The 20,483-nt window shown below is 47.8% G+C and overlaps 1 protein-coding gene across 30 annotated transcripts; it reads left to right on the forward strand.

Moving 5' to 3' along the window:
• The first annotated feature begins 6,696 nt into the window (after positions 1–6,696).
• Positions 6,697–20,170, forward strand: LOC147986987 (26S proteasome regulatory subunit 6B homolog). 30 transcript variants are annotated; one of them, XR_015617492.1, is made up of 12 exons: positions 6,697–7,004; positions 7,114–7,181; positions 8,245–8,438; positions 9,928–10,090; positions 15,426–15,558; positions 17,188–17,276; positions 17,909–17,948; positions 18,409–18,454; positions 18,549–18,686; positions 19,113–19,183; positions 19,330–19,422; positions 19,661–20,170. XR_015617492.1 is itself a non-coding variant. In XM_087545031.1 (11 exons), the coding sequence occupies exons 1-2, from the start codon at positions 13,599–13,601 to the stop codon at positions 15,432–15,434; spliced, it is 543 nt and encodes a 180-aa protein (XP_087401157.1). In that variant the 5' UTR covers positions 13,553–13,598; the 3' UTR covers positions 15,435–15,558; positions 15,802–15,914; positions 16,426–16,512; positions 17,188–17,276; positions 17,909–17,948; positions 18,409–18,454; positions 18,549–18,686; positions 19,113–19,183; positions 19,330–19,422; positions 19,661–20,170. The 30 variants fall into 30 exon arrangements, 12 of the variants coding, with proteins under 12 accessions (XP_087401157.1, XP_087401158.1, XP_087401164.1 ...); XR_015617495.1 differs by having other exon boundaries at positions 9,937–10,090; XR_015617493.1 differs by having other exon boundaries at positions 8,245–8,433.
• Positions 20,171–20,483: the final 313 nt, after the last annotated feature.

Below are 20,483 nucleotides of genomic sequence, written 5' to 3' on the forward strand. Positions count from 1 at the left end.
AACAGTCTATAACGGGCGGCGACGAACACCGACGAACACCGATGAACTCGAGAAGCCATAATGCAGATTTAAGGCAGAGAAGGAAAGGGACTTACAGATGCAGAGCTACTGCGGGGGTTCGTCGTGTTTCTTTAGACAAGTCAGGTCGATGCAGTGGCCTGAGGTGGAGAAGACGAGGAGATCTGCGGCGGCGGTGGCAGAGCTCGAGCGGCAGCGAAACAGTGAGAGGAGGAAGACGACCGAAGGGAGAGAATGAAAAAGACCTAGGTCGTGCCTATTTATAAGGGAGTAAGCGAACAGGCGGGCGCGAAAATCAAGGAGACCCAAATAATGATTATCCAACTAAACGGACGCCTTGATTCTCTGAAGGCATTAAAAAATAAAAGACCCGTTGGAAGATGATGTCATTAAAGTTTTTTGTATTTTCAAAAGATGACGTCATGGAGGGTTACAGAAGTTTTCAGACAGAGGATGGATCCCATCTAAGTATTGAAGATTGACAAAGAACAAAGTTCAAAGTCAACCTGGGGCCTAATGTTGGGGGTATTACTACCAGTATGACCCGCCCAGGAGGGGCCGGGTCAGCCCTAATGGCGGGTTACATAAGAAGACCAATAAACATTCGAGATGATAGTTTACTAAATGTATAGAAGGCTCAAAGGCTTGGGGGCGGCTTAAGGCCAGATATTGTAAACCGTCGTATGTAAGGAAAGACTTGTAAAGAAAGGCATGTAAAGGAAGTCACCGAGCCAGGCACAATTATGAGCCGGCCAGGACTCTGTAGGCCACCAGGCGTCAACCCGTGTATATAAGGGGACGACCCGATGGCGGTTTAGGACAAGAAACAACATATCGATAACCAAGCCGGCGAATTGAGCCTCTTGGAGATCGAAACCTCAGCAATACCAATCCCAACTAGACGTAGGCTTTTACCTTCATCGTAAGGGGCCGAACTAGTATAAAAACCTTCTCGGGTCCTTTGTCCCGATTAACCCCTTTAAGCTTCCTAGTGCGATGGCCCTACGACTAAGTCCTTGCTCTAGGACATCTGCCGTGACAATTCCACGACAGAGTCCAAACGGAATAAAACCTTCGGGAGCGATCTTTTTGGAACAAACGCATTCCAGGAGACTTGGAGTGGACGTCAAGAAGTAACCGAGGCGGCCACGAGGGTGCCCGGTGCGCCCCCCACCCTCGTGGGCCCCTCGTGGCTCCCCTGACGTACCTCCTTCGCCTATATATATCCACGTACCCCAAAAACATCTAGGAGCACCACGAAAAACTATTTCCACCGCTGCAACCTTCTGTATCCGCGAGATCCCATCTTAGAGCCTCCGCCGGCGCTCCACCGAAGGGGAAATCGACCACGGAGGGCCTCTACATCATCTCCAAGGCCTCTCCGATGAGTTGTGAGTAGTTTACCACAGACCTTCGGGTCCATAGTTATTAGCTAGATGGCTTCTTCTCTCTCTTTGAATCTCAATACAAAGTTCTCCTCGATCTTCTTGGAGATCTATTCGATGTAACTCTTTTTGCGGTGTGTTTGTCGAGATCCGATGAATTGTGGGTTTATGATCAAGTTTATCTATAAGAAATATTTGAATCTCCTCTGAATTCTTTTATGTGTGATTGGTTATCTTTGCAAGTCTCTTCGAATTATCAGTTTGGTTTGGCCTACTAGATTGATCTTTCTTGCAATGGGAGAAGTGCTTAGCTTTGGGTTCAATCTTGCGGTGTCCTTTCCCAGTGACAGCATGGGTAGCAAGGCACGTATTGTATTGTTGCCATCGAGGATAAAAAGATGGGGTTTATATCATATTGCATGAGTTTATCCCTCTACATCATGTCATCTTTCTTAATGTGTTACTCTGTTTTTCATGAACTTAATACTCTAGATGCAGGCAGTAGTCGGTCGATGTGTGGAGTAATAGTAGTAGATGCAGGCAGGAGTCGGTCTACTTGTCACGGACGTGATGCCTATATACATGATCATGCCTAGATAATCTCATAACTATGCACTTTTCTATCAATTGCTCGACAGTAATTTGTTCACCCACCGTAATACTTATGCTATCTTGAGAGAAGCCACTAGTTAAACCTATGGCCCCCGGGTCTATCTTTTATCATATAAGTTTATCTACTTTTATTTGCATCTTTTACTTTCCAATCTATATCATAAAAATACCAAAAATATTTATCTTATCTTATTATCTCTATCAGATCTCACTTTTGCAAGTTACCGTGAAGGGATTGACAACCCCTTTATCATGTTGGTTGCGGGGTTCTTGTTTGTTTGTGTAGGTGCGTGGGACTTTTGAGGAGCCTCCTACTGGATTGATACCTTGATTCTCAAAAACTGAGAGAAATACTTACGCTACTTTGCTGCATCACCCTTTCCTCTTCAAGGGAAAACCAACGCAGTGCTCAAGAGGTAGCAGGCACAACCCACCCAGGCGCGCCCTGGTGGGTTGTGCCCCCCTCGGGGCACCCCTAGGTGCAGCTCAGGCCCATTGGGTTCCTTCTCGTCTAGAAAAAAAATCTCCAAAAAGTTATGTGGTGTTTGGACTCCGTTTGATATTGATTTCATGCAATGTAAAAAACAAGCAAAAAACTGCAACTGGCACTGGGTCAATAGGTTAGTCCCAAAATGATATAAAGTTGTTATAAAATGATTGTAGAACATCCAAGAATGATAATATATTAGCATGAATACTTCATAAATTATAGATATGTTGGAGACGTATCACTAGTGACCAGTAATTTCAAAAAAGTTACAAATTTTTTAGCTTGTTTGGATATTTAAGTAGCACACTTAGCAAAAAAGACAAATGTGGGGTCTGTGAAGCATTTAACTGTTCATGCACTGTTCGGGCTGATTTTGTTAAATTGGCACGGACCTCACGCATTGATACATCTTCCATGCAAAAAATATTCGGATTTTTTGAATTTTGCTATTTTTTGAATTTACGGTTTAGCAAGTGAAAAAGCAAAATTATTTTTTGAAAATTTACTTTTGTTCCACTTTTTTTTTAAATTTATTTTCACCTTGTGGAAAAAACGAAATTATTTTTTATTTTTAATTTACTGTTCACTAGTCAACGGGTCAAAACCGGTCAACAGAGAGAGAAGGGTTAAATCCTGACCGGTTTTGAGACTTGAGGATTGTAATTTAGACGGTATTGAAGTTTGGGGTTGTAAATTAGACTAGGGCAAAAGTTCAGGGTTGAAATATGCACTTCTCTCATTTACTTACCACTAATCAACAAATTTGCCAAGGGTAATTTAGTCCTACGATGTCTATAATTCCGTGCCTTGGTCACCATGCCAAAAATAATACACCTTACATAACGGAACGGATGGAGTATTTTATAAGAGTTAAATATACTAGAGGTGCTTCAACTCGTTCTTCACGGTCAGTTTAGTGCCTGAAGTTGTAAAATATGTGAAATTGATGCTCGAACTTGTTCGACCGTGCAAATACGGTGCCTCCATCCATATCCGTACGTACATCCAGCTCGCGTGGCGTGCCAGCATGACGGTGTCCCACTTGTTATAGGCAGAGAGGGGGCAAGGTGCTGGGTGATCAACGAGTGAGGATTTTTTTTAGAAAGTTTAACGTGTACTAAAATTTATTTTTTAAAATTATCCATACATTCCCGCAAACAAGATTGACATGTTTTTGATACATTTGTAGAATTTAATATTATTGCACAATAATTTTCTATACTTGTTGTACAAAATATAAAATTGTCAATTTCTTAATAATTTGGTATTTTAGAAATACAATGAAGATAAACAATAATTGTGTGTACTTGAGGTCCGGATGAAGATGCCTCTTCAAAGTAGACAATAATGAAAATATAACAAAGTTTTAAAATACAAAAATAATTTCATATTGATAATTATTTTATTTTTACCCACAAAAAAGATAATTATTGTATTTTTTTATATGGGAAAAAATTTGGTGGGTTGAGGATACCGGGGTCCACCTAACCATCTCAATCAAAGGTTGGTTCGCGAACATCGCCATGATGTTTTTTTAATATATTTGTTGTCGCTAAAATACACAGATACGAGGGCTTTCCTACATGATTAAATAAACAAAATATGTATGTGGCAAATGGAATCGTTTTTGTAAAAATGCCACACCTTCCATCCAAATCGCTCGAGCTCGCCATCTTTCCCAGCGCACTATCCAACCACCGGCACCCACGCGGTGCCCCTGCCCCTTACCCGCCCCCGTATCCGGCCACCGCGCCGCCTCCTTCCCCTGGATCCGACCGATGCGCCGCCTCCTTCCCCTGCTGCCACCAAGTGTCGACGCGTGACCCCGCCGCCTACCTTTGGTACGCCGCCACGCCTCCCCTGCCACCTAGGCTACCCCCGACATCGCCCAGCTCCTCTTCCGGCGACGACCCCCTGCCACACGCGCCACCCCCGTCCCGACAACAACACCGTGAAATCCAGCCAACCACCGCTTCCTGAACTGCCCCGCGCTCCATCCGGGCAACCGCCGCCTCCCCACCACGTCCCACTCGCCTCCCGACCAACCACTGTGTGATGTCCCTAGCAGCAGGTAGAGAATCACAGGAGAACTCACGAGCGAGTACGGGGTTGACCGAAGGATGACGAAGGAGCTGAGCTCAGTTCATCTCTTTTCCATTCGATGGATTAGTACAGACCAGAGGGTTGGGTAGATAAGCACCACACACACACGCACACACCTACTACTCAGTCCACATGGCAACAGGGTGGACCTGGCCTGTCATACACCACCCTGTATTAGGTGGGGGTGTGACAATTGCCCCTCCTTGAGCGGCAGGCGAGCCCCAAAATACTTGCATCTCTACAACGAGCTGGAAGACAAGGTGAACTTCAGCAACATTTGACCCTGCTCCCACCAAAATTGATGCTCCATCAGGTCATGGCATGAGCTCAACCAGCTAGTGTTGGTTCATCCAGCAACTCCAAAGCATGAACTGTATCCTCAGAGAGAATTTCGCCACAGTTACTCACTTGTATGGTCAATAGTTGGGCAGGTGGTTTGCACTTGTGCTCGCGGCTATACTTGTCTCCACACCGGAAACAAAGGCCATTAGCTTGTCTGAAGTCTCGCAAGGCACGCTCCCGAGCAAAGTCATCCTTGTCTCGATGAGGTTCCACTGGCCCTTGAGGTGTATGGGTCATATGGTGTTTGATTGCTGCAGTAGGGCCTGCTCGTGGACGGTGGCAATTGTCATTTTCTTCCTCCTGAATTTTTGCTAGATGAGCTGACTTAGTCACACTAGCTAGATGCTGCAATCTGACTGCTGCTCTAAATTCATCACGCAAGCCATGGATGAAATGAGAAACAAACCATTTGGAGTTCAGAGCAGCATCAACAGATAAGAGGTGGTACATGCAGGACTCGAATTTGTGCTTGTATTCGGCTACTGCTCCAATCTGCTTGAGCTGCAACAGACTTGACATCTGGCTGTCGTAGTCATCGCTACCAAACTCCACAACCAAGGCCGTGATCAAGGCATCCCAATTCATCTGCCGGTGAGTACGCTTGTATGCTTGCAGCCATAGAGCAGCGTGATCTTCGAAGTACAAGGTGGCAGTGCTAACCCAATGGCGATCCGGCACATTGTACATTTCAAAATAATTGTAGCAATTGTCGATCCAGAGTAATGGAAACTGCCCTTTGAAGACCGGAAAGGAATGCTTGGGTGGCTTGAGGTGAAAGCTGTCGCGGCAGTCGTAGCAGCCGGCGTCGTCGCGGCGGACGGGGCGCTCGTGGTAGGCGTCGTCGTCGTGGGGATGGACTAGATGGTGCGGCAACCAGTAGCCGCGAGGCGGGTACGCCAGGTCGAAGTTGTCGCCATGGTCGCGGCGGTCGCGGTAGTGGTCACCGTCACAACGGAAGCGGCGCCCGTGAGCGCCCTCGAGGTCGCGGTGGATCTCGTGGTGTCCACGCGGGACCCCGTTGCCCCGAGGGGCGAACTGCAGGTCGAGCTCCTTCACATCGCCACGGTCGCGGCGGCGCTCGTAGCAGCCGGCATCGTCGCGGCGATCCTCGCGTAGCCCGCGTGGAAGCTCCTCACCGCGAGGTGCGTACTGCTGGTTGCGCGCCTCATCGGCGTGACCCTGGAGGTGATCCTCGGGGTCGTCGGCATCGGGTAGCGACGCGTGCAGATGGGGGGCGCTGTTGCCTGTGCCGCCGATTTGATTTTGTGCGGGGTCGCGCGGACGAGCAGCCGGAGAGCGCGCTCGCTTGACCTCTTCCAGATCGGCGCGCAACTCGCGGAGCTCGGCCGTCACCGGAGCAAGCTTCTCGTCGAGCGCTTTGGTGAAGAATTCCTGCAGGGATTTCTGCATCTCGTCCATCTCAAGCAGGATGAATCGGGTCTGAGCATTTGTGGTTGGTGATGGACGCGGCGCCGTTGTGGGTAGCGAAACGAGCAGAGTCTGATACCAATTGTGATGTCGCTAGCAGCAGCTAGAGAATCACAGGAGAACTCACGAGCGAGTACGGGGTTGACCGAAGGAGGACGAAGGAGCTGAGCTCAGTTCATCTCTTTTCCATTCGATGGATTAGTACAGACCAGAGGGTTGGGTAGATAAGCACCACACACACGCACACACCTACTACTCAGTCCACATGGCAAGTGGACCTGACCTGTCATACACCACTCTGTATTAGGTGGGGGTGTGACACACTGCCTCCTCATCCCTTCGGCTTACATGCAGCTTGGGGAGGTCTTGACCTGGAGCTGGAGGAGGTCTCGACCTGCACCTAGTCGCGCGCGCCGCTGCCGCGAGGTCCACCACCTACAGTCGGCGCTACGACAACCAACCACCCCCCGCGCCAGCCAGCCCACACCAGTACCGTCTGCATCCCGCCGACCCTCCGGCCCCCAGCGAGCCGCTGCCCCTCCCTCTCCCCGGTCCGCCAGCCCCGGCAACGCGCACCGCCGCCCACCAACCAGGATCCCGCCGCTTCAACTTGTTCTGAACGGGAGGTACCTACTCTTGGGCTAATCGATCGATTGGTTTGCATCCGTTGGTTCAACTGATTCCTAGATCGATCCATCTGCTCTCTGTCTCCCAGACTAATTGGTGTTCTTGCAGCTGCAGTGCTGGCCGGCTCTGCTCCCGCGGGACTGCACTCAATCATGGCAGCTCCAGCTGAACTTCAGGTAGCAACTAAAAACAGAGGAAACCGTAGTATTTTGGTTCACATGCCCTTTCTTTTTTAGTACAACAAATGCCTGAATTTTGTTTCCAACGAATGCTAGTATTTTGGCTAGCTAGCTAGCGCGCTGCTAGTTAGCAAATTCCACGTCCGTGCTCCTTCATGGTACTGCTATCTGCTGCTATAATTCTCGTGGAATTTGCTCCCAACCTTTCTTTTTTGGTAAGAAATAAAAGTAGTTTCGAAAAGAATGATATATTGTCGGGCAGGTATCCCTCTCACTCGCAGTAAACTGCTCCTTGAAAATGTTCCCTATACTAATTTTGATAACTTAGGTACCATCACCGCAGTAATTTTGACTCTAAAAAAATTTGCTGAAAAATATAACCCCGGTAATTTTCTCTAAATAATTGGTAATATACGCACCATGGACTAGATAACTTACACACAAACACCACAATAATTTTGAGTCATGAGTAAAAAACATTGAAAACATACCTTCGATAAATTTTGTGTAAATAGCACGATAATATACGCACCATAGATTTGATAACTTACGTCGAAAATACCACAATAATTTTTTGTTCGATGAAAAAAAATTGTTGTAAACATATAATGGTAAATTTTGTGTACATAGCATGGTATTTTAAGCACCGTGGACCTGTTAAACTGCCTACCAAAACCATGATAAGTTTTGGACCCCAGAATTTTTTTTGTTCAAACATACCCCCACTAACTAAAAAAAACATGGTAGTATAAGCGGCTCATAATCGATAACTTACATACAAACACCATGATAACTTTTGCCCTAGGAAAAAATTGTTGAAAAATATACTCTTGCTAACTTATTTGTACATAACATGGTAATATATGCCTCACAGACCTGATAAGTTACGTCCAAACACCTCGGTAATTTTAACTAGGATAATAATCATTGCAAAATACCCTCGACAGCTTCTGTGCAAATAACACGGTAATGTACGTCCAAACACCGTGGTAATTTTGGATAGGGAAAAGTTTTAGAGAATACTCGCGGTAATTTCTATGTAAATACCATGGTAATTTAGGTCTCTAGCCACCGCCCTCGCCTCACTCCTCCCCGGTCGTCGTTGCTGCCAAGGAAGTAGCTGGCGGAATGCGGCGAGCCCCGATCTCCTCCACAACAGCCGACGCCTCTTCCTGTAGCGAGCTCACCCTGTACGCGCCTTCTGCAGGAGCAGGACGAGGCTCCCAAACGCAGCGAGCTGCTTGCGTAGGTCAGGTTGCTCCCTCCTGCTTCTCTGGCCCACCCATTCCTAGCAGTTTTATTAAAAAAATACTGATACGAAAATGTGTGTAGGCTGATCATTGTAGCTTATACATGGATTAGGCAATTGTTTTTCCCTGTGTTTAATAAGTTAGTAGCTCCAGTTATTTTTTATGGATGTTATTTACTTTTGGATACATTCCCATCTGAACAATCGAAGCTTGGGTAATACTGGATGTTATTATAGTCATGCCATCCCAGTGTAATTTACTATCTACTTGCATGGACCCCTACACATAATGTATGTAATTTCTAACCAGTTCTAGATACTGTGTTGACTTTCTTTTTTAAAGATTGCCCCTAAGCACTGGTGGTTGGAGATAAAGTTTAGCCAAGATGTTATTCTGATGCTTCTTCAATGAATTTTCCTGATGGAATCCGGGATGTTCTTCACCTTTATCATGTAACGCCCCAGATTTGTGGGATGTGGGCAGCTGAACACAGGGTTATCCGTGAAATACAATCTGTAAAATAAAGTACTCCCTCCGTTCACTTTTATAAGTCGTTTCAGACAACTCAAAATAAGTTATTTTGCACATTGTCTGAAATGTTTTCAAGGTCTTATAAAAGTGAACAGAGGGAGTAATACAATCTGGAAGATAGGTACAGGGATGAACACTCAGCAAAGGATTGTGCCCCCATGCCTAGGGCCTGGCTACGCCACTGCCTGTAGCTGTTATTAAACAAGATCTCAACTGAATGTAAAACACAATGCTGCCTACACGCTATGTAAGGCTAAATGTATATTGCACCTATAATTTATAACTACAGGTTCTCCAAGTTAGACAAAGGCTTCCTTCATACTTGAAGCAAAGCTTTTTTTATATCTTCATGTCATATGAGTTGTAGTTTTTCGGATCATCTACACACTTCAGAGAAGTTACTTTAGGTTGCTAAAGGGAAGATAAAGTAATACATGCTGTGCATGTTTGACACAGTTCTCCCCGATTCTGAATTTAGCTATTTGTATTTTTCATTTTAGTGGAACTTCGGTACACATGACCACAGTAACATTATTTTCACAATGTCACTAGAGACGAGGGCGACCTTATTTGTGACAATTATTAGAGTTGGATAGAAGAAGTGGTGTGTAGTGGCATCTAACGAATTGTGAAATGAGCGACATCTAACAATTCTCACTAAATTTGAGTACTCGCCTTTTTTGTCCCGTTGCAACGCACGGGCAATTTACCTTTCCGTTCTTATGAAATGAAGATTTGGAAAGGAGGAACAAGGTACTGAACTTTTATATATCTGCATAATCTACATCCGAAGTTAAGCAGTACACAAATTACTAAATGGAGGAACATGGCAATTTTAAGCTTACTACATGTAGAATTATGTCGCTGCAGCTCTTTTAGTACTCATGTGTAGATTTTCCTACAGCAATATTACTTGCATTCAGTTTCGTGCCGTCATGGAAATTCATATGTGCGTTCTGCAGCATGTTCAGAATAATACTTTGCAAGGGACAGCAGCTTGACGTCGAGCAGTAGCAGCAACATGTTCTGCAGCTTCGATGACCCTGATGAATCTGCTATCGTGATCAACTCCTGCTAGGAGGGCATGGAGGAGTTTCCCCTTGAACTCCACGACCTGATTCTCAGGTTCGTAATTTAGCCTATTTTTTGGCTGTTGCTTGCTCCTTTGTTTCTTTGTAGATGTTCTGATTATTGGTGCTTTGGAACTCTTGTGGTCTGTAGATCATTGTTCTACTGACGCTCACTTCACCTGAACGGCTGGACCAGATGATAGTGGATATACCCAGTGTAGTATATTGTTATAAGGTTGTGTATTAGCTTCCAGTGATTTTGCTCTCACTGGTATCTCGATAAAGCTTGAAGTATATGCGGATGTCTTGCTCAGTTCAATTAGTAATAGTATTAGCTTGAAGCGCCATCCATACTCAGTTTCAACTAGACACCTCCATGGATAGCTCCCTTGCCATTATATTGAAGGTTAGTGTTGTTACCTGTTGCTCAACGTTGCACTTTTAGTACTCCAGCTGCTTTGTAGGCGAAACCGCCACCACCTGCAACCGTGCCCTCAGGCTTCCCTCAGACCGTCCTTATCAATTGTAGTCTCTGCTCGCCCATGTTAAGTCCCTCCTTTTAGAAAGGGCCTCCCTCGACGGTGGCCTCCCCTGGAAGCTCGTGAACCTACAATGGAGTCGGTTCCCTGTCAGTAGGAAATTCTTGCGTTTGGCCGTCAGACTATTAGTTGTAACCATGTTATTCTGTCAAGCTTTTCCATCGAGTTGCCGAAACAATATCAAAGTAGAAGATGTTAAATATGAAAGTACCAAGTTATGTACTCTGCTATTGTGGTTGTGAAGCTTGTGCAGTCTGCTTGATGTTCGCACCAAATTTCCTTCAGGCAACAGGATGATGAGTTCAGTGCAAGTCTTCAGATTGCAGGGCTAATCATAGGCAAAGAATTCTGGACTTCTGTGGGTTTTCATGAACGATTTTGAAATGAAGAATAGTTGTTAAGTTATTATTTTTGCTAGAAGAGTAGCGTCACAAAAAAGAGTATTGCTAGGGAAGTAGCTAGAGCACATGCTACTATTTTTTATAGGGAAGAGCCTAAACGACCCAACTTATGCAGTCTACAGATGTTGCTTACGAAATTGGGTATAGAGCCATGCATCTGCAACTATCTATTAGCAACATCAGGTTTGTGTTTGTATCTCCTTTGCCTGCATCATTTCTTGATCATTATGTTATTATTTTGTCATCTTGAATCCTTTTTGTTATAGCCATACATTCTCTTTTGGTTTAAGAAGATAATAATCAAGTTTCACTAAACGAGAAAGCTAAGTACCTGCCGACTGGTGGTTAGCGACAGGCACGTACGCTTGCGTCATCCTCAATTGTCGGCTCATTTTTTTCAAAAAAGTAGCAGCAATAGGAATCGAACCCCGCACCTACACAGACTCACTACAAACTTTGACTATACCCAGTGACCATCTCAACTAGCCGGATGCTTTTGTTCAGAGGTGGGCTAATCCCCTTGTTAGGGACCGAACCAAAATGGAGCCTCCTCAGTGCTTTGGATTTTCAGCTGTCCGATCGAAAGTCCCTCGTGATACCGACCGTCCGATCTCGTGACTGATCGCCGTGAGCCATCCGATTTTGACCCGATCGACCTGGGCCGTCGGATAAAATTTCAGTTGCAACAAAATGTAAATACGATGCCCCATCAGGGCATTTTGGTCATTTCTCTTAGGAGGGGTATAAAGGGGGCCGCTGCCGTGGGAGACCTAGCCGCCTCCTCCTCCCCCACTCTCCTCTCTTAGGGCATCTCCAGCCGTTGGCCCCCCAGGAGGGGCAAAAAATCGCCCCCTGGGGGCGCACCGGCGCTAAACCGCGCACTGGGGCGTGATGCCCCCCCGGTCGCGGCCCCCCACGGGATTTTAAAAAAGTCAAATACGGCGCAAACACGACTCAAATTTAACGCAAAACATCGGCGAGTTCGTTCAAATTTAAACATACTTTATAAAAAAGGGAAAAACTACTGCGGGCTACCCCCGCCGTCTCCCTCGCCGCCCGCCTCGCCGCCCGCCCACGCGGTTCTACATGCCGAGGAGGCGGTAGAACCGCGTGTAGTCACCGCCGCCGTCGTCGTCGTCGCCCCCGCCGACGCCTCTGCCGTCCCTGCTGCATCCCTCCCCCGGTTGGCGCGGCGGGTTGGACGGTCCGGGGGCGTCGTCGTCGTCGTCGCTGAGGACCACGACGCCGTGCTCGTCCTCGCGCCCACGCTTGTGGGCGGCGATCTCCTCCAGGGCCCGGCGCTGCCGGACTATCTCGTCGTGGAGGTAGTCGTCTCGCGCCCACCGCAGGGCGTCCTCGTCGGAGAAGCCACGCCAGGCTATCTCCTCGTACTCCACGGGGAGGCCGGGCTCCGGCTTGGGCTCGACGAGGACGAAGCGGCCGGTGGGGGAGGCGTTGTCGCCGATGCGGACGCTGGAGCTGCGAGTGCGCGCGCTGACAGGCGCGCCTGGGGCTCCGGCTTGACGGGGCGGAGGTGGAGGCAGGGGGAGCCGCCGGACGAGGAGGAGGACCCCCCGGTCTCCATGCGCCTCGGGGTCCAGGAGCTTCCCCGGCGGCGTGTGAAGGACGGGGGAGCGGGGTACTCGAGGCGCGGCGTGTTGTCGCCCTCGATGTACTCGAGGACGGCCTCCAACGTGCGCCTGGGCACACTCCACCACCGACGCCGGCCGACGGCGTTGAGCCTGCCGGAGGGCTCGACGCCGTTGGTGGCCTCGAGCTGCTCGGCGTGACGGCGGCGAAAGTAGGGCTCCCAGAGCGGGCTGTCGGGGACGTACCGTGGCCCCTCCCTCGCCGCACGCGGCAAGGACGAGCAGATGCGTGCGATCTCCGCACGCCGCGCCGCGCCGGTGGGTATCGGGGGCACCGGCACGCCGCCGACGCTGATCCTCCACGCCCCGGGTACCCGCATGTCCGGCGGGACCGGGTACTCGGCCTCGAAAAGGAGGCGAGCCTCGCTCTCGTGAAGATGGCGGCGGCCGAAGCCGTTCGCCGCCGCGCCGTCGCCTGGGAAGCGCTCGGCCATGGGTGCTGGAGACGGCGAGAGAGAGGAGAAGGAGGAATGACGACGGCGAGAGAGAGGCGAGGGAGGAACGACGACGACGAGAGAGTACGAGTCGCCGAGTGCTCTGGGGCGCGTCTTATATAGGCCGAGGCGCCGCCCGTGCGCGAGCCGCCGTGAGTACGCGTGGCGGGCGAGGGAGGGCGAGGGACGCGCGTCATCCGGTCTTCACTGCGCCGCCCGTGAGGCATCAATGGCGCAGGCTGACCGGCGCGGCAGCTTTGGCATTGATTCGCCGCGGGAAACGAGGCGATGAGGACGACGAAGGGCCGAGAAGAGGGTAGAGTCGCTGACGCGGCGGGCCCGCGGCTGTTTCGCGCCAAAACAATTCGCCCCGGCGCCCCCGGGCGTCCCCAGCGCGCCGGGTTCGGCCTCGATCCGTCGGCGCTGTTTTCGGCCCAAGCCGGCGAAAAATCGGCCTCCTAAAGACGTGACTGGGTCGATTTTTCGGCGTCGGCGCAAAAGAAACGCCTGGTAGGCCTTCCTGTGGGCGCGCGGCTGGAGATGCCCTTACCCGATCCCCTCCCAACCCTAGCAGCCGCCGCCGCGCTCTCGTCCTCCTCTCCTCCCGTCCCTCCCCCAGAACCCAACCCATGGCGCCGCCGCCGTCGCCCCCGCCGTCCTACCCCGCGGCGCCCTCCGCCCTACCCCGCGGCGTCTTCCGCCCCCTCCGCCGAGGACGACGACGATCTCTACGGCCGCCTCAAGTCCCTCCAGCGCCACATGGAGTTCGTCGAGATCCAGGAGGAGTACGTCAAGGACGAGCAGAAGAACCTGAAGCGCGAGCTGCTGCGCGCGCAGGAGGAGGTCAAGCGGATCCAGTCCGTGCCGCTCGTCATCGGCCAGTTCATGGATATGGTCGACGGCAGCAACTACTACGTGCGCATCCTCAGCACCATCAACCGCGAGCTGCTCAAGCCCTCCGCCTCCGTCGCCCTGCACCGCCACTCCAACGCCCTCGTCGACGTGCTGCCCCCCGAGGCCAACTCCAGCATCTCGCTCCTCACCTCGTCCGAGAAGCCCAACGTCCTCTATTCGGTATGGGTTTCTCAGATCAGACCGCGCCCTAGCTCAATTTTATGTTTATTAGGAAATTGCTGTCTTCGATTTTGCCAACCCTAGATACATTTGGGATCCCTGAATTTGTTGACCACGTTAGGATTCACACTAGCTGGTGTTTGTAACATGTATGTTATCTGGTTCTGTTCTCGGTTATTTGCCCATGATAATAATAGCAGTAGTATGGTCACCAGAACTATGATGTGATCACAACAAGCACAAGAAACATTTGTTCATTCGTTTAACCTTCTATTCATTCGTCCCTACTGACATGTTCTTGCAGTAAATATTGTTACATTGAAATAGCAAGCCGCATGAATTTCTGCTTATCATGTAGGACCGGGACGACAATTGTAAAACTCTACCCAATTTGCACTTTTGAGTTATGGTTCGTGCCAGTGGATTTTGGCTGCACTTTTATACAGTAGATTCTTCATAGCAATACTCTGCCATAGAACATTTGAATACATCACCACAGTTCAAGTATATTTCTAAGATGGCACTGCTTAACCAGCGTGAGTTGCTGATCTGTTGTTGCACTCCATCGGGGTGTCTTGATTATCTGTTGCATTGTGACACTGACGGAAAGTATTTGGGATATTATGAAATGAAAGAGGGAACATATTCAGCATACTTCACAAATCAGTACTTTTAGGAGAGCATGATTCCGCTTCCATTCTGTGAGATGCAAGAAGAAGGTGGTGTGGATAAGGATGGGTGGGTTTGGTTAGCTAGGAGTGCTATGATGCTTACATGATTGTATAAATAGATTTTTCGCTGACCTCAAGTGCGGGTGGGTTATTGCATATCTGGCGCCCTCTTAATTTTATACGCCTTGGTGGCATTCAGTTGTTTATCTAACTCTTTATATGTTTATTTGGTTAATACTTGCTTCATTGGAGCCATTTTGTTTTTGTTCTGTATAGTGCCTGAGTCTAAATTATTATGCATTTGCTCACAAGAAAAGCAGTCAGGACTAGAAAGCTGCATTGTTATTCCTTTTCCCTGGTTTAGACTGTAGTGTCAGGTTCAGAGATGGTTGCAGCAAGGTCAAGTTCCTTTTTTACTGCACATGGATGTTTTGAATATGTTCTACCAAAATATTTTCTAACTAACATATTGATTACATATTGTTGTTTCTGTGACCTTTGATAGAAGGATCTACTCATGTATTTTTCCTGTGTATATCTTTGTGCTAAAAAAATGCATTTCTGTTGAATAGTAATTCCTAACTAATTGTTTCTGATAAACAACGATGCCTTCCTTACACAGGTTGTTTGATGCGTTCATGCTCGTCGGCGGGACGGTGCAAGGCGCAACTCCGACGCGGTTCCTCGCCGGTTGGACGGCGTTCAAGCGCAACCCCGGCGCGCACTGAGTACTGCCTCGGCTACAGCCTCCCTTGGTGAGGTCCATCTTCCTCCCGCTCCTCTACTTCGGCTACTGTATGGGACATGGCCATGGCTATATTGATGTGGTGCTCGTCTGGTTGATGCTCTATGCCCTACTCATGCATTGGTTCCTACTTGAGCTCTGTAGTTGTGGATCCATGCCATTTTAGGGTTTTCAGGCTGTTGTTCATGTTTAGTTGCTATCATAGGAGCTAATGTGATGCTCTTGTTTACATGTGGATGCCCTGGTCCTATAGCTATGCTCCTGGATTTGCTAGATTGATCAGTGGCGTTCATGCTAGGGCGATGATGATTAACCGTGGCTGAAATAAGTGTGCCGTTGAGCAATCGTGGCACCTGTGCGTATCAGGTTGGATCCTCCCTCTTGTCTCTAGAATCCTTTTTGATCATGTGATACTTGTTGTTGTCCTTGGATGGTCATTCTTGTTGAGTGATAACCAGGGCAGCTCCACTGTATGAACAGATTGATCTGGTGATAAGAGATGACGGGGTAGGTTATATGATCAAGGAATGGTGAATCTGAGACCGCTATGCAATGAACCCTGAATCGAGAATCCCATTGTTAGAGTCTGAACCGAAATGGAGTTTTCTCAGCTGTTTGGATTTTCAAACGTCCGATCGAAAGTCTGTCGCGATACCGACCGTTTGATCTCGAGCCCGATTGCCGTGAGCCATCCGATTTTGACCTTGATCGACTTGGGCCATCGGATAAAATTCCAGTCGCAACAAAATGTAAATATCGTGCCCCCACCAGGGCATCTGGGTCATTTCGCTTTGGGGGGGGGGGGGGTATAAAATGACTGCGGCTTCTGAGCCCTGCATATGAGCCTTCATCTCAGGAATTTCTTGGATCTATTCAGGTTGTGGTGGCTGACGATGATTTCCAGGTTCATGGCTCACCAGGTTCCGCTGGCTCCACCAACAGCTGTTCGCGCACACTTGCACAGGTCAGCTGAGATGCATTACATCCCCTCTCTGATTTATATAGACGGCTGCAAAACTATGGTCAGAAATTAGAGAGGGGAGCTAATTGAATGCATGGCTTAGAAATATTCAGGGTAGTCCAAGAAGGTCAGATAATATGCACATTCAATTAATATAATGAGCCATCTTCCCGTGCCACACACACACTCGAGGGCTGGACAAGAGTACATGAGCTAATCAATTACGAGTCCCTTGTGTTGTGTATTATCAGATAGTTACCGGATAGGATACAGACTGTACCCGGCACGAGAAGATGGCTCATTATATTAATTGAGGCATCTTCCCGTGCCACGCACACAATGCCTCTGGGCTGGTCCCCCTTCGAGCTCGCGCATCTGATCCACCCAAAGGCGTCGCCATTGAACGCAGGAGGGCCGTGTTGCAGCCAAATTCAAGGACAGCCGCTGCTGTGGCCTGTGGAGTTGCAAGTGGAAGCTACTTTCTCAGGCCTTCTATATCTGATTTTGAGCATTTTTCTCCATAGACATTAGGTCGAATTTGTGATCAATCGAGTGGACAGCTGTTCGTTTGTTAGCTATTGAAATATCGTTTGTGGGTGAATGAATCTTTTTTCCGTGCATATTTTTTCTTTTGGAGATGTTGCCTTTTCTTGACTGGTTTGTTGTCATGCGTGCCAGGTTGGAGTGGCGATGGCAGCTGCAGCGGGACGGGCGGTGCCTGCAACAAGCAGTTCCTCATCTTGGCATCTGAAAAAAATGATCATCTGGTGACGAACACCTCATCCTTCTCTTCTCTGTATGTGCTGCTCCCATCGCTCGATTCAGTTTCCTCTGACGACGACAAGGGTCTACGTTGAGGGATTTTTCACGGGGTGCTCAATATTTCACTGAAAAAATATTCGGTTTCATACCGGCACAAAATGTTGGTGCCTAATGCTAAATTCTGCCTGGGATACATAGATATATGATACTGGAAGTTATTTCAGGATATGGTATCTTGCTGGGGAAACGTACTTTGTAGTGTGTACTGTCTGCCAGTCAAACTGTTTATTGTTAGTGTTACAGGCTCTGTATAAAAGAGATTTGGGTTGTTTAAAGTTCCATTGAAAAGAATGTTTATTCACTCCAGGTCTAGATACAATATGTTGTGTCATACTAAAGTCTACCTGCAAAATACATGACCTATAGATGATATAGTTGTTTTGGTACAAAACTAAGAGTTGAATTGTACTATACGTTCGCTGATCCGTTGGGCTTCAAAATGAACAAGTGGATCTGATTGTTAGATTTTAATTCAATTTTGGAAATTGTTGTAGGTATATATAGTACAGTTTACTTTCTTTGTTCTCCTGCTGCCACTAACTAAATCTTTTTGTTTCTTTTTTTTCCTTTTGCTCAGGGCCCTCGCTTGACTGAGAGTAGTGCCAGTGATTCCCAAGGTAATTCACCTCTGAAAATCAGCTATCTACTATTGGTGTCAACATATTGCTCCAAATTCCCATAATCTAATTAGTGTTCTATGCAGACCAACATTTTGGGTTTTGGCTAATCTCCCAATGGTTCCTAAATAGTAATCTTGTCTGACCAGTGAAATTTTGAGTTCTGCCTTAAAAGAGCATCTCCATGCAAATATATAACATGACGGTCTTGGATTCTTATGGGTTTGATAATTTAGTTTTTATATGATCGTATGAGGTCATATTTTGTTCGAGCAAGTATGGCATATATTTGTAGCATTAGGACGTTGCAGGTACAAAAAGGGAAAATGTTAGAACTCTTAGAATTAGCATGTAAATTTTGGATGAGCAAGGAAATTTCGAACTGGAGATTTCTGGTACTTAACTTTACACCATAACGAATCTGCCTCCCTAACTGCAAGGCATTTTTTTATTTTTATAGCGAAGAACAGAATCTATGATGTTCCACTGAGAGAATACAGTTAAAGGTAAAAAAGGAAATAGGAAATAGGAAATCCATGCAAGTAATTAGTCTAATATCATGTCGATCTGCCACGACTTTCCTGATTGCTTGATCTGTAGGTTCTCGAGGGCGGGTGCTGATCTGGCGGGGATCAAGGAGCTGGCCAGAACTACACCTACTATTGCATCAGCATCCTTGCGTGCCCACCTCGAAGAGGAGCACCCCTCCGATCCCCACCCTGCTGTTTGTACCCATAGGTAACCTGATGCTTCTTGGTTATTAGTATGCTTTGAGTTTGAGTGGCCTGAAGATAAAGTTTGCACAATGTTCTGTTCTGTCATATGGCATTTTGATATGGATAAAATGTTAGCTTTTGATATGAGCCAGAATTATATTGCCCACCAGCCTGAAAATGTGATAAATAAAAGCCTACAGTGCTTGCTTATTTGTGTTTACAGGCTTTGTTGTGCAGATAATTTACTCTTTGTTCCATAAGATCACAATTTGGTAGTGTTGTGACCTGAACCTTGACGTTTTCTTGCTGCTGCTGCTGCTGCTGTTGTGACCAACTGTTGTGAAGTCTCAAAAATGAGAAATGGTTGCCCATCAGTTGGGCTCTTGATTTTCTTCTTGGTTTTGTGAAATACATTTTGATTAGGGTTAAGGTTGGCCCTTGGTCTCAGGTTGCTGCGTCGTCCTCGTCTTCGGCTTGCAAGGGATTGGATCCGGTGTGATTGATTCTTCCACTCGCAAGGTGGGTACATCCTCTGTTTCGATTTCTTCCACGAGTTTTGGTTTGCCTTGCCGGATTGCTTCGCGTCTATACACAATTATACCCAAAGCTCACTTTCCTTTCTTAACTCATATGGGGTGGCTCTTGGACCCGTCTGTCATGTTTAGGTTATGATGGCTGACGAACAACTCCAAGTTCACGGGTCACCGGGCTCGCCGGGTGACGCTGGCTCCAACAGTTGTCTGCGAGGATTTGCCCAGGTCAATTGACATTTGTCGTGGCCCTTCTCTGTTTTTACTTGGAAAAATATAGTCTGTATGTGCCTCAGCGATTTTTAAAATCAAAGGAAATGCTCTATGCAGAAAAATACATATCTAATCTAGGGGTATATGTAATAGCGGTAGATAAATAATAATGTTTAGATTCAGGCAGTATACTACAGTCTGCCTTCTGGAGAGGGGGCCTATGCTTGCTGAGTTCTTTTTATGGTGCCTTCAGGGAGGCTGTGCGGTGCCGAGCGGATGTACGGCGAGGTCTTCATAATGGCGTCAAGTCACCCTGCGAGCGGTGGTGGTCACTTCTGTGGCAGCTGCGCAAGTGGGCGGCGGTGCTGGTGACTCGAGGAGGACGACAAGGAGGTTCTGCCCGTCAGCCATGGAGCCGCCGTCCGTCGAGGTGTCACCGCAGAGGAGCAGGTGGGCGGGGGGAAGCTCGCCTCCGTGTGCGCAGGTAAGCAGGGGTGCAAGTTGGCAGCTGTGGTGCAAGCTGAGCCCTACGACGGCTGGGGCGCGCGGTGCCCCTCGGCGATGGGGGAGACGGTGGCTGGGGCGCGCGGTGCCTGCAGGCGACGGGGTGGAAGACGGGTTGATTAGCATGAGAACTAAAAGGATAAGGGTTTATTTGCAAAATTATAAATGAACTAAGCTGAGGACAAGTTTTCCCGGACGGATAGAGTATTTGATATATATAAGTATTGTGCTCAAGAAAACTTATTTACCTGCTGTTGCATACTTCGATATTACCTATGGATATGCCTTTGAATGTCAACATATAACTGCTTTATCATCCCCAACATCCAGGATACATAGACGGGGATGACGTTGCTCAAAGGCGAGCACACATTACCATGTTGAAGGAGTTTTGCCTCTGTCTATGCCTCAAATATCGATGCTGCCTCTTTGTGCTATCATTACTAGGCCCTCTTTATTTTGTTTATCAAGCAAATGTTGGATCTGATGAGGATTTACTCACGCTGGATCTGTACAACTATGGACTATCCATCCAGTCATTTATTTAAGCTTTGAAATGAGTGAATTGGATG

This window comes from Triticum urartu, chromosome 2A, assembly GCF_056163025.1.
Source record: "Triticum urartu cultivar PI428250 chromosome 2A, HENAU_Tu73, whole genome shotgun sequence".
Taxonomy (NCBI): domain Eukaryota; kingdom Viridiplantae; phylum Streptophyta; class Magnoliopsida; order Poales; family Poaceae; genus Triticum; species Triticum urartu.